We start from the raw sequence: 13,620 nt of genomic DNA on the forward strand, positions 1-13,620 counted from the left end.
GAGTGGGTTAGATCACATGAGACCTCTGGTGCCCATAACAACAACAAACATTTATTAGTGAGTGTTGACTCTCCTCACCCCACACTTACTCTAAGGGGGTGCCAGACAATGCTCTGTCTGGCCTACGGTGTGAAAATGAGTCCTCTCCTGCTCCTTCCCTGCGAATGCTGGAGATCCCCACAAGTCAGACCCATGGCAGGGAGAGAAAATTCAGTCCTGCTGCAGTGCACAGATTCCAAAAGAAAAGCCTCCCCTGTGTAGTGCTCATAATGCCACCTTCTTCATCTGGGAAGGCAGCCTGAGGCAAACAAAACTCCAAAAGAGGGGAGAGGCAGTGGGATAAGTCTCCCAAAGTGTCTCTGCTCCCACTGAACTGCAGGCAGGCAAGATCCTAGTGGGCAGCAGGGCAGCAGCACAGAGGAAGGAAGCAGCCCGGTGGGCCAAAGGAGTCCATCCGCTCATTCAGAGCACACAACAGGCTTCCCTGAGATCTTCAGGTCATCGAAAGGCAGCAAGGCAAGGAGCTGCAAAGACCAAGGGTATGGACATATAAGCATCCAGGGTTATGTCTTCACCAAGCTGGGGTAGGGGCGCAAGTCTTCCCCCCACCCAGGTCCTCCACCTTCTCACATCCCCAGGGAAGTGCCAAGAAACTCCATCTCGGCTTTTCCTAAGGCTCAAGGCAAAGGCTGTTATCCCACACCCCACAGAGCCAATGCCTACAACATTGGAAGGATAGGAATAGCTAGAAACTCCTCCTAGAGGGGTCCCTCTAATCATCCAACTCCTGCACACTTGCAGAGCCACAGGCCTCCCCCCACAGCGACTCACATCGTCGTTGCCATCAGCCAGGTCCTGAGCTGTCTCGTTCTCCATGTTCCTCAGCAGGGTGTCAGCCCCAGAGTGGGAGAGGATGGCAGCAATGGCAGCATCCTTGCGGCCCACGGCCAGGTGGAGCGGAGTGCACCCGTTGTACATCTGGGCATCCACGTACGCCCCATTCCGCAGCAGGAACTGCACAGCCCTACGGTTGTGGCACTCTACAGCCAGGTGCAGTGGGGTCTTCCCGCTCGTGCCCTCCTGCAACCCACAGATCACAAGTGGGTGTGGGTGGGGGGTCCCCTCAGCTGGGCCCTGCAGCACCCACCCACACCCCTTTCACTGGGTGCAGACAGCAGTCCTCACCCTGATTGCTGTCACAGCACCCAACAAACTCTCAAGGACCTTTACTCTCTGCTCCTTCAAAATTCAGTGCTCCCAAGCCTCACAGCAGTGCCTGCCCCAGGGCTGAAGGAAATGCCCAAAGGAGTGACCCACCATATCAGCCTTTACAAAACATCACACCGTGCCCAGTCTTACCCGAACGTCAATGTTGGCACCGCTCTCCAGCAGCAGAGACATCATTTGGATGTTCCCTTTCAAGGTACTGATGTGCAGACAGGCCAAGCCTGTGACGGGGAGGCAGAAGAGAGAGCCACAGTTAGCCCAGACCACCCTGGGGCACACCAGTCCCAGCCACATTCCCATTCTGCTCTGCTCCTGGATCCCTGCATACACATCTCATGGTCTCTGCCCTAATGTGGCCACCAGCTCTGCCCCTGCGTTGCCCCCAGGTCTCACCTTGCCAGTTCTGGAGCTGCAGGTCCTGGTGGTGCCCAGGGGGCTGAGCGGTGCCATCCGGTGTGGCTGGGCCCTCCAGCAGCTGCTGGGCACACTGCAGGTGCTGCTGCTCACAGGCCAAGTGCAGCGGGGTGTTGCCATTGCGGTCCTGCAGCCCACGGTTCACGCCCTTGTGGATCAGTGCCTGGATCACGCTGGGCTGCTCCAGGTACACAGCAAGGTGGAGCGGGGTCTGGAGAGAAATGAGGAAAGGGGAGGATGCCCCCCAGGACACCAGGTGTGATGAGCCCCACCAGTCTCCAGGAGCTAAGCTGGCAGCACAGGCTGACTGCCATGCAGAACACCACCATCCCTGTTGTGATGTTACATGTGGCTGACACCAGTGGCGTCACACGGCTTGCTGTTCCCCTGCACCTCAGCTCACAGATCACCCATGGAGATAGATCTCATACTCCCAAGTTATCTACCCTGCCACATTCAAGCCATGCCTCTTCCAAGGCTGTCTGCAGTGTCCTGGGGCCTAGCAAAGAAACCCTTCACCCCACAGTGCTGGGAGCTGTCACACTTCTCCCTCAGGCTATCTCCACCTCCCTTCTTCCCCTCCCTCCACTGAAAAGGGGCTGCACACACAGGACCTTCACCACACTCTGGGGGAAGCAGGTGTAGGGTCCTGGGGAAAGAGCAGAGGAACTCAGCAGCTACCCAGGGAACAGCCTGTGGCATTTCTCTTCCTCCCATCTTCTGCCTATCACAACAGCATACCTGGAAAAGATCATTTTGGATCTCCAGCACCTCCCTGGGTAGCTGAGCGATGCAGCAGAGTGCTACAGCTGGGACACAGTGGATAATGGCCAGATGAACCAACCTACAGGGGGTTAATGATGACAGGAGAGAAAAAAAAAAAGAAAAGTAAGTCCCAAGTGCCATGCTCAGGAGCAGAGATCCTTCCCTACTGCATGAAGGAACAATCGCTCCTGCCTCTTCAGTCTCCTTCCCTCCAGCTTTGAGGTCCTCCATCTTGCTCTCTCCCTGGGGAAGCTCAGCAGAAGGCCAAGGTAGAAACAGGGTCTGAGGCTCCACAGGGCAGTCCTTTACTCTGATCCCCATGGGGAACAGATCTCCCTGTCCCTGCTAAGCAACACAGGATCCTCCCTCAGACCTCACAGCATGCATAGTAAGGGTTTCAGTCTGGCACTGCCCAAAACCAGGCCTCCAACTGGTGTAAGTCCAAAAAGCCTGGGATGTCTTTCCCAGAGTCCAAGAGCTGGGTTTGATGGCTGTGGAGAGAGGTCTGGGCTTTGGCAGCTGCCTGGGGAATTCCAGTTCCCTACAGCCAGCTGCACACTGTACTTCTGCTTTCCCTTCCACGAAGGCAAACAGTCAAAGCTGGGCAGGAGCCCAGGGCTGTTCCAAGATCACCTGCATGGCAGAGTCCCTATGCCAACCAATCTGCCAGCCCACACCGATTTCCTCTTCTCTTCCCCACTTCCTTCCCTTTTAGCATTGTCATGGCAGGGCTGGCACACAGCCCATCAGCACAGAGGGATACCAGAGTTGCAGCTGTCAGAGCTTGGTGGCAAGCAGGGAGCTCTGGTCCTCAGGACTGCAGTCCCCACAGCTATGGGGCCAGAGTCCCCCAGCATAAGGACAGGTTTAATTTCCAGACAGCCTCTGCACAGTCAGAAGAGAAGTGAGAGCACAACAGAGGCAGAGCTGAGAGGGAATTTCCAGTCCCCCCCACCAACCTCCAGTCTCCCAGGCCCCTGCTCTGAAGGGCCCATCCTCCCACCACAGGGCAGCCCCCGCAGGCCAAACCTGGCCACGTGGTCAGCAGCAAGGAACCGGCAGCAGCACCCACTGCACAGCAAGGCAGGCATGAGCTCAGCCTCCTGACCCCTCACCACCACACTAGAGGCCCTGGGTGGCTCTGTCTCTGGAAAGAAACAGCTCCAAACTGAAGGCTGGGCTCTGCCACCCATGCTGCTTTCTTTGATGACAGGGCCACGAGATGGAGGGTGAGAGCCGTGCCAGCCCTGGCGAGACACCCCACTCTCCAGACAGCCCAGCTTTGGGATGCCATCTGCCATGTGGGGGATAGAGAGCATCCCTCTACAGGCAGGAGAACAACACTTGGCCTTAACGCACTGCAGACAAGAAGTGGGGCTGGGGCTGCCTTTTTGCCAGTTGCACTGGGATATGAATGTGCTGAGAAGCTCAGAGGCCAGTCCCCAAGATGTCCTTTATTGACTCCCTCCCAAGTGCTGCCTGCAGATCAAGCCAGAATCTGGGACTCCAGACATCTTCAGTTGAAACCTGATTTTGAAGGCAAAAAAGGCCAGTTCCTCTCCACTCTACTGCCAGTGGAGAGGCTGTGCCCGACAGGAGAGGCTTTGTCCCTGGGGAAACCCCAGGTTATGTTACAGCAGGGAATTCCCCACTGGAATGGGAGTCCACCCACACTTGCTTGCCTCTGCAGAGCCATGGGGTACCCCCTCACTGCCAGCACTCCCAGGGCAGGGCAGGGGATGGCGGCTGCAAGCAGAGGCCATGCAGCCCCACGGCCAGGGTCTGGCCACCCTCAGTGGACCATGGGGCAGAGGCACAGCCAAGGGGCCCAGCCCAGGAACAAGGCAAGCAGCTGTAAGAAAAGCCCTCCCCTCATCAGGCTTTTGCTAAGCCTAGCCTAGGTATGATCTGAGCAGGGAGAGTCCCTGCTGAGTTTTGCATCAGGCCCCCAGTCCCCGCGGTAGCACCTCTGCTGAGATGTCCTTTGCACACTCACAGGGACAGCCCCTGTTTCTCCAAACCTGCCTCCAGGCACCACGTGCAGGAGGAGGCTTCAGGATCTGCCTTTTTCAGGTACAGCAGAGTTAAGGCTGCTCAAATGAGGGACTTTCCACGGCAATTCAGCTTGAACATTAACCCGCTGGTGCTTTCACTTTCCGGAGCCACGCTGGGCTCCCAGGGGAGAGAGCAGCGCTCCGGGTTGTGTCCCATGGCAGACAGCCCTCGTGCCCCAGGAATCCCCCGGGCCCCTCTGCCACTGCCCACACCACACTGCACTATCATGTGGGGACAGTGGGGCAGTCACCCGGGGGAGACGGAAACCCCCGAGCAGCCCTCTGCCACTGCCAGCACCTCCCTTTTCCTGGCTTGGCTGCCTCTGCAGCTCAGCGAGGCAGGTGGAGCCGCTCGGGGCTGGGCTGACACTGAGCTAGTTTGGGCATCCATGCTGCAAAGGCAACGGGGGTGACCATCCCCCTGGCCAGAGCTCAGGCTTTCACCTTGCAGCTGGGATGTGCCTGCTTTGAAGGATTGCTTTTCCCCCCTCCCCCTTCCTTCTCCACCCGGGTGCAGCCTCCTCCTGGGCTTTCATTTCTGCATTCGTTCTCGCCTTTCCTCATTGCCAGCCCTCAACTTCCTGAAATGGCTGTAAGAACCTGAGCTACTTGAGGGAATCATCACAAGGCCAGCAGGCTGGGAGGAGCCCACCATGAGGACACTGAGGCCTTCTGTGCCACTGGCAGTGCTGCCAGTCAGGAACTGGGACTGTCTCCTAACTCAGGAAACCTCTTACACCCAGGAGACCTGAGGCACCACTCTTTCCCACCGAGGCTACAAGCACACCTCTCTGTGTCACAGCAGCCGCGTGGTCCAGATGCTGATGGGCTGCTGCATACTGGCACATCGTGTGCCAGAGCCAGGGCATGGCAATGGAGAGACCCCTGTTCCCTGCCAGAACCTCTCCTTGCCCAGCCACAGCAGTGTTCCCTTGCCAGAACAAGTCCCCCTGCCTTGCCATGGGATCCTTGCCCATCCCGGCTCCCCTACGCATCTCTCCTCTGCTTTCCTCTACTTGCCTGCTCCCTCCCTCCCCATGCTCTTGCCTGCAACCACAGGGGTGGGTGTCCAGCAGGAACTGTCAGAAAGGGCAACAGGGAGTTTTAGAAAGGGCAAGGGATGGAGGAGCTGTGAGCAAGGGAAACACAGCAGGAATACAGACTACTGGCTTAATTCTCAGCTTTTCCACTTGCTCACCAGCTCTGTCCTGGCATAAGGGGATTCAACACTCTGAATCACAAAGGCACAGGACATCCCTGGCACAAAGTGATCTACTCATCATCAGAGAGATAACAACCCAGGAGCAGAGAGGCTGGGGCTATCCCTGGGGATATCCCTGGGAATGAACATGCCATGCCAAAAATGGTCCTAGCTTAGGCACTGGAGAGCAATCCATTTCCACAGTGCTGTCCATCTCCAACTTCTGATTGACCTCAAGTGCCCTGTAGGAAAAGTTTCCACACACGAGGAATGGAGGCAGGAGAACAGGGTAAGGAGTGACATCCAGCTCTGACACACAAGCAGAACTGAAGTTCCACCAGTTCTCTGGCTATACTTTTCCATCTCTCTAGAAAAGGAGCTGACCATGCAGACCTCTTCATCTATAGAGCAAGACACCTTGTCCACAAAGCAGCCTCTCCCTTTACCATCTCACCCCAAAAGCACCTTAAACAGGGGATTTAGCATTCAATTGAATTTGCTTTGACACGTTTTTCTCCTTCTCTAGAGAAGGTCCCTGTCTGCAGCAGGAACAGTTCATTCTCAGCTCCTTGTTTTGGCTGAGTGGAGCAGTAGGAAATCACACAAACAATTCACACAAGAGAAACTTGTTCAGGGGAGGAAATGGCCCCAGCAGCAATAGAAAAGAGAGCAGTCAAGGAGGAAAACAGCAGGGGAATTCCACACTTACTCTGTTCTCCTGTTCCAGCCCTGTAACCTGCACTGCTAACCGCTTCCTCAGCCACTAGCATGAACCTCTGCCAGAGGGCCGAGCAAGCACAACTCGATCCTGCCCTGCAGCCTGAACAGCCCAACCTGGCTCTCCCTTCCTTCCCCCCCACACAGCAGTGCAATGCTGTCCTGCTCCATAAGGCTATTTCAGCTGCCCTCTGGCAGCTCCAAGGGAGCAGTGGATCTCAGCTGCCTTATCTTATGTTCTGTGTTCCTGCCCTGCAGGTTTTGTTGCCCCTTCCTTGGGAAGGGCACAGCTTGAATTTGAGTGGAGGTGGGGTTAGGATGGGAGTGGAGGGAGCCACATGGGGTTCAGCATTCCTGATTTCCAGTCTGGGCAGCAGCTGCTTCCCAGCCTGCTGCTGCTGGGGCCAGAGTGAGGGGTGGGAACTGACAGGTGAGCAGAGGAGACTGTCTCACCTTTCCTGGAGTGCTCTGCAGAGGGTCTGGTCTGTGTGCTTGAGCACGAGGGGAGCTGGAAGCTGACTGGCAGGAAGGCATTGCAGGACAGCTGTGGATGCCTGGTTTTTCAGTGAGGTAGGGACCCTGACCTTACAGCCTCTAGATTCTGCACCCACACATGTGAGAATTTTGCTCCATTTCTGGGCAGATGGTGGGTCTGCGATTACAGAAGCAGTACACATCAGAAGCATGTGGGCTGTTCCCTGCAAAACAACGGGCTTGTCCCATACTACTATCTACGCGCAGATGGGCCAAGCCAGAAAACAGGTCAGCCCACTCAAACAGGGGCCAGTCACCAGCAGAGAAGCATGATGAACAATTTCAACAAAAACAGAAAACATCCCAAAAAGTCCATTGACTGTGGACATTCCATTTTAAACAGAACAAACTCACACCTGACTCCTTTGGAGGCAAATACATTCTACAGTTTCTGTACACGAAGAGATATCTTGAGGTCGGAAGAGACGAGAGTAAAGTGCCTGGACTTTGCCAGAGCCTGTACAACACACCCTAGCAATCATTTACAACCCCAGAGGTATCCTCACTGTCTCAGGATTTTCTTTTAATGAGGCACGAGCTGTGGGTCTAAGGTATCCCAGGGTCCCCTTCAGCTCTGGATCTGCCCCTGTCAGAGGGGCTTCCCAGCTCTGTGACGCAGAGAGCATCCCACGCAGCTCATTGAGAGGCACGCAGTAAGCACTCTCACAGCTCAGATCCCACAACTTCTTCCTACACAGGCACGTCTGACTCCTCATTTTTCACATGATACTAAAAAAACCCAAACCCAAGCCAATAAAAAAATAAATTTTTTTGTGTTAAATTAGCTGAGCTCAACCCTTTCCTAGCAGCAGTTGAGTCTGCCTGCAGAGTGCAAGAACGTGAAGCCCTCCACACCTTGGCTGATCTGTTACAGCCAGGCTTTTGCATCCCAGCACACGGAAATTTCCAGCCATTCTTTCCCTTCATCTGTGCTGAAGTTCCCTGTGTTCGTCTCCAACTCCAAGGCAAACCTAGGCAGGCGGAAAGTTTGAAGAAACTTCCTCCAAGCCAGGCTGAAGTCATCCAAACAAGAAAAAAACCCTCTTGCATGCACAATCTCAGAAGGCTGCCAGGACTTACCCACTTTACACCAAGACTGTATGTCTGTGACCCCTGCAGCAGCCGGCAGCTTCTGGGGCATTCCAAAGCAATTTGTGCAGAGCTGACTGGCCTTGCTTAGAGGGACACCAAGCTCTCCTGTTTACCCAACTCCTGAGCACACACAGAGGAAGAGCTGAGAGTTCAGGGACATGGAGCTAGACACAGGAAAATCTCCCTCCTGGCAGACCCATGTTAGGACTCACTTTCTCTAGCACCCCACAATTGGCAGCACCTTAGGGAATAAATTGGGATGGACTTGAATCCTGGCAATCAAGCAAGATTTCTGAAGACCCACCGGTAAAACCAAGAGCATCCCCACTTCCCCTTTTACTATGGCCATCCTACTGCTGGGCAGCTGGCAACAGCCCAGCAAAGCAGGGGGCTCCAAACCTGACCAGCAACAAGGCGTGCTCTCTGCATCAGACTTCTTTAATCTCTCTCCTAAAACTGAGATTCTCCAGTCCTCTGCTTCTTTTTCCTTCTTTCCCTTTCTTTTATCTTTGCTGTCACACTCTGAGCACTTCCCCAGGTACACAGGGCACAGGGGTTCAGCAACACCCTTGTACAGTAGGCAAGCAGTGAGAAAGCAGCTACACTGGAGCAGACAGCCTGAATGGGGACAACCTCTATACCCCTGCTCAAGGAAGATCCCTAGCCCAGAACTACCTGACTAGAGAGGGCTATGATTAGCACATGCCAGTGAATGGCTAGAAGTGGCTCTTGGCCCCTTCAAGACAGGCCTTCATGCTCAGTGACACCCCATGCAGGCAAGGGAGGCCCCTTCACTACCATCATGTGAAGAGTTCACAATGTCAGCTCCCATGGGCCCTGATTTTACTCGATGAACTGTCCCCAAGCCCTTGTTAAGGCATTTCAGCCCACGAGTCACTGGCACGTGATTTCTTATCAGCAGATAGGGCACCACTTGTCTCTGGTGGAAGGAGGAAGTCAGGCTTCCTCTGCCCTCCTCCCTCCCTGAAACACGCACCCAACCAAAAGCACACAGTCCCATTTTCCATCTAAAGGAGGCTAAGGTCCTCCTTCTGTGATTGTGCTGGGGTCCCTTGACCTTCACCCCTGCAGAGGTGCTGCACTGCTTTGCATACAGTTTCTGTACACAAAGAGATATCTTGAAGACAGACATGCACAAGACAGTCACTCTCCTGCAGAGGTGCAGCCTGCAGCCTTTCCATCACCACAGCATCAGGTGCAATGGCAGAAAGTGGTGTGTGGCCCAAGGACCAGCATGGGCAGAAAAGAAAACATGTTTTTAAGTTTAAGATAGACTATATAGTCCTAGACAGATGAAACTCTGCTTAACTTCACACACTGATGAATCAACTGTGCATCTCCAGAGTTGGCAGAGGCTGACATCAGCCCAAGGAAACAGAGAGGTTTTCTCTTGTGCTGGAACAAAAACAGGTGATCCCTTCACACCCTACTTCACCTGGAAGGAGCTGGTCCCACACCCATCCTTTTCCCAGAATGCTGGAATTGTGTATCTGCCAGGTGAGGCCGGGAAGGACGGGGTTTCCTCAGTCAATCCTCACAAAGGCTGAGGTGATCTGGTAGCTGGGGGCACAATAATAAACCTGCATGCAGTCCACTCAGAGGGACACAGTCCTACAGCTGGAAAGCCCCTCTCTTCACTTCCACACAGGGCAGTCCCATCAGGACCCAAGTCAACAGAAAAGGAGCTTTATATGGAAGAGACAGGTATTTGGAGTTTTGGGTCACAAGGAAAAGATGGATTATTGGAGGAGACCATTTGAGCTTGAGTGCACAGGGTTGGTTCTCTACCTGCCCACATGATAAGCAGGATACAGATCACTGCCCAAAGTGCAGCCACCCCTTTCCACTTGCCACCCCACTCCTCATGCTTGACTTCTCCTGCCCTCACAGTTGAGCCACACTCTCTTGGGGACTAATGTCCCTGATTACTGTGGCTCTAACTTCCCTGAGGCAGAGGCGCTGCCAGTGGCGCTAGGGTCCCGTGGAGAGGATGACATTCAGACAAATAATTCTTGGAAGACAGCACCCACGCATTTCACTGGCCATCATACCCCCATCCTTCCTGTTAGCAAACTTCCCTCCTGCCAAAGTGAGACTCCTTCTAACTTTGGGCATAGGGAGAGACAGTTTTAGCCCCATTGCTTCATCCTGTCTCTCTGACGCTCCTGTCCTGCGGAGGCAGGCAGGGAGGTATCCAAGGAGGATCCGGCTGACGCTCCAACCACCCAAGCATGTGCTCTTCACATCTGCCTCCACCTCCTGCTCTTACCCCACAAGTGCCACGCTGACAAACAGGCACACCTTGAGATGGCACAAGTGGGTGAGCCTGAGGGAGCTATGGACAGTGAAGATTTTTGTCAGATGTAGAGCCAAGACTTTTGCCAGCTCCACTGCTCCTCTCAGCTCAGTACCAGCCAGGGCATCTGGGAAAACAGGAACTACTTATCCAAAAGTCGTGAACTTTTTGTATTTTCAAAATTACAATTACAGGTAAGTGTAGTTGCCCAAGTCTTCTGAAATATAATGATAGTATGATTTTAATCTTCTGCCTGGAGCTGTTTTGTGGCAGACATTTAAAAAAGGCACACAAGGAAATGTGCTGCTGACAGAGATGAAAAGAAAAGAAGATGGGTTTGTCTGGCTGGATGAAAGGGATGTAGCCTGTGGCCATCTGATCCCTTCTCTCTGGGGACCTTCTGTCATTGGATGAGCAATTGCACCATAGACTCTAGCATTACTATCAGCCCTGACTTGTTTTCACATACAAAACCGGTGGCAGTCCAGTGAGTCGCTGGGTACTCACAGTCCCCATTTGCATCAACCTGAGTGGTGGATGTTCAGCACTTCTAAATATAAATGCCACCTACCTCTGCCGCAGGGTCAGGAGGAGAGACAAGAATAGTGGAGGCACAAATCCACAGCCTCACCACTCTAACCACAAGAATAGTTGTTTTGTTTTTGTTTTTTTTTTTTTTTTGCCCAGCAGTGGGAGTAGATCCCAGGAAAGCCTGTCTCCTGTGTGGACATGGTGAGCCCAAAGCTGTACAACCAGCAGACCTATCGCTCCCTCCCTCACTCTTTACGGATTTCCTGTTCTGAAATGCACTGTGAGTGAGAGAAAACAGAAGAGCAAAGGCAACCGTCTGGGGAGCTCTCTGAGAGCCTCTCCTGCCTACAGTAACCAAGGCACCACTGATTAATGTTTTCCTAGTTAATAAGATGTTTGCATTAGGTCTCTCCAAGCAAGTCTGACAAGCAAAGGGCTTCAACCACCAAACAAGACAGCCTCAAGCACTAAAAGCATCTCCAAGCAGCTGCATCTATGGGGCTCACTAATAAAACAGTAAGCAAGGAGCCCTGGGCACCCCATGACAGACAAACTTGGGGGGAAGCATTACTTCCACAGCTCTGATTAAAAGATGATTGGCTCTCTCCATGTCCATTACTTTGGCTCTAGTGTTACATCTGGGAAAACTAGCAAAGCTCCTCCATTCTAAGGAGCCACAGAATCAGCCTGTAGATATGACAGGGGAGTGTGGGAGACTGGGTTTAGTCTAACCTTGCTTGCCGTGAGACTTCCAGGCAATCCTCAGAACAGATCCCACAGTCAGCACTAATGAACTAATTAGCAGATGCACAGACTCCTTCCTAACAGGGAAGTAAACACTCAGGCTGTCTCCCAGCTCATTTTCACCTTCAATCCAGATGTGATCTACCAGGCAAGGACAGAGCTTTCTTGCTCCTCTTGCTACTGAATGCATTTGCTTGATCATGTCAGTGCCTCTAAGTTTCTCTTCCTCTTGCACCATTACTCAGTATTAAACTCTAGCCTGGTTTTGGGGCAAAGCTTTGCCCTCAGCTGTAAGAATGCTTCGCTCATGGTCTGTGTGTACACTCATAATGAAAACCTTCCATCGAGGCTATGTACAACAGGAAAGAAATGCTGTAACTAGCTAAAGGTAATTACCAGAAGCCAAACCAAATAACTCCGGCGGTGATGTCTCTACCCCTGAGAGGGCATTAGGGTTGTGGGAAGCCCTCCTCATTAAGACAAACACTTGTGTCCATCACAGAATCTCAGGAGGGCAGCCCTACATTGGGATGTGCGTCGGAACTCTGCCAAAAACCGTGGCTCTGTGGGCAAGTTGGCAAAGCAAGGCTATTCCCACCTGAGAACAAACAGTTCTTGGGTTGCTTGGTTGAGCAGTGTCTAACACAACCATCTCAAGGTTTTGCCCTGCATGGCCAGTCTTGTTTCAGGACTTGCTTATGTGCCATCTCACGCAGCCAAGCCTTTCCCACTGTGGAGGGAACGTTGCATTCTCTGGAGTAGAGACAACAGAGGGGGCTTGATTTGCTCCCCCCTTTCTTCTAGTTGCTAGCAGCCCCATGGCAAGCAGAAGCTGGCTTCCTATGGTGGCTCCGTTCTGTGCCATGTAGCCTGGGCTGCCTCTCTTCCTGCTCACTCCGCTGGACCTGGCTCAGGTACCTCTCAGACGGGTGAGGGGGGGTCATCCAGCCAAACCTGGATGCCAAGCATCCACGCGCACCAAGGCAAGGCAGAAGGCTCTCAGGACAGGGGCCCGGGGAGTCCGAAACAACACGGCCGCTTCTCAGGAGAGGGCTGGGGACCACGGCAAACAGCCTGGCTTATCTCTAGGCACCGGCGCCGGCCGTCCGCAAGGGGAGCAGCCCGGGGCTGGGGGGACAATCGCTCGCAGCTCCCCGGGGGTCACTCACGTGTCTCCGTCCTCCGACAGGTAGGTGAGGGCCTCCAGCTGCTGCCGGCTGAGCCCCTCGGGCCGGGGCGGCGGCTCCTCGGGGCGGGCCCCCGCAGCCCCCGGCAGCCCGGGCAGAGCCTCGGGCAGGGCGCCGGAGCCGTAGCTGGAATCCAGCCGCTCCTCGGCGGCGGCGGCCTCGGCGAGGGTCTCCTCGAGGGCCTCGGGGGCGGCAGGGGGGCCCTCGGGCGCGGCGGGGGTCTCCCTGCCGCCCGGCAGCGAGCGCAGCGACTCGATGCCCGAGTCGCACTGCCCGTCCTCGCCCTCCCAGCCCGCCGCTTCCTTGCGGCACTCGCCGCCCGCCTCCCGCGACATGGCTCAGCGCCCGCCGTGCGCCCGCCCCGGCCCGGGTCCCGCTCCCGGCGCCGCTGCCGGGGGGCTCATGGCCGCAAACCCGCCGAGCGGCGGCCGGCGCAGAGGATAAAGCGCCACGGCTCCGGCTCCGCCTCCTGCCCCTGCCCGCACTGACTCAGCCGCGCCCGGCCCGCCTGCCCGGGATTCCCCCGCCGCCGCCCCGCCCTGGCTCCACCGGGGCTGCCTCTGCCCGCCCTCTCCGTCCGGGGCAGCGCCGAGGGGCGGGGAAGTTACGGTGCCCACGGCAGCGTGGGCGAGGGCCGGCGCCCGGGGGACTCGGGGGCGGCGACGCTGCAATTCCCTGGGCCGGGCGGGGCATGCCAGTGTGTCCTGGAGCCGCCCCCTGCCCTGCCAGGTTGGTCTGGCTTCTTTAAATAGCAGGCAGGTCTGCCAGGGGAGGGAGACGGATGTTGCCCAACCGGGCGGTGTGTGGGTGAGGATGCTGTTGCCTGTGCAGGTGCTG

General features: G+C 55.2%; 1 protein-coding gene across 1 annotated transcript; it reads right to left on the minus strand.

Moving 5' to 3' along the window:
- Positions 1–32: 32 nt before the first annotated feature.
- Positions 33–13,255, minus strand: NFKBIE (NFKB inhibitor epsilon). The gene is made up of 6 exons (XM_066316012.1): positions 12,766–13,255; positions 2,383–2,485; positions 1,621–1,852; positions 1,360–1,448; positions 832–1,080; positions 33–524 (listed from the first exon to the last, which is right to left on the minus strand). The coding sequence occupies exons 1-6, from the start codon at positions 13,116–13,118 to the stop codon at positions 459–461; spliced, it is 1,092 nt and encodes a 363-aa protein (XP_066172109.1). The 5' UTR covers positions 13,119–13,255; the 3' UTR covers positions 33–458.
- Between the last annotated feature and the right edge of the window lie 365 nt (positions 13,256–13,620).

This window comes from Sylvia atricapilla, chromosome 3 (genome assembly GCF_009819655.1).
Source record: "Sylvia atricapilla isolate bSylAtr1 chromosome 3, bSylAtr1.pri, whole genome shotgun sequence".
NCBI classification, from domain to species: domain Eukaryota; kingdom Metazoa; phylum Chordata; class Aves; order Passeriformes; family Sylviidae; genus Sylvia; species Sylvia atricapilla.

Coding starts and splice junctions, on each gene's coding strand:
- NFKBIE (XM_066316012.1), bottom strand. CDS start 13,118: ATGTCGCGGGAGGCGGGCGGCGAGTGCCGCAAGGAAGCGGCGGGCTGG. Junction 1,853..2,382: donor TCCAAAATGATCTTTTCCAG/GTATGCTGTTGT, acceptor ATTTCTCTCCAG/ACCCCGCTCCACCTTGCTGT. Junction 1,449..1,620: donor GCAGCTCCAGAACTGGCAAG/GTGAGACCTGGG, acceptor TCCCCGTCACAG/GCTTGGCCTGTCTGCACATC.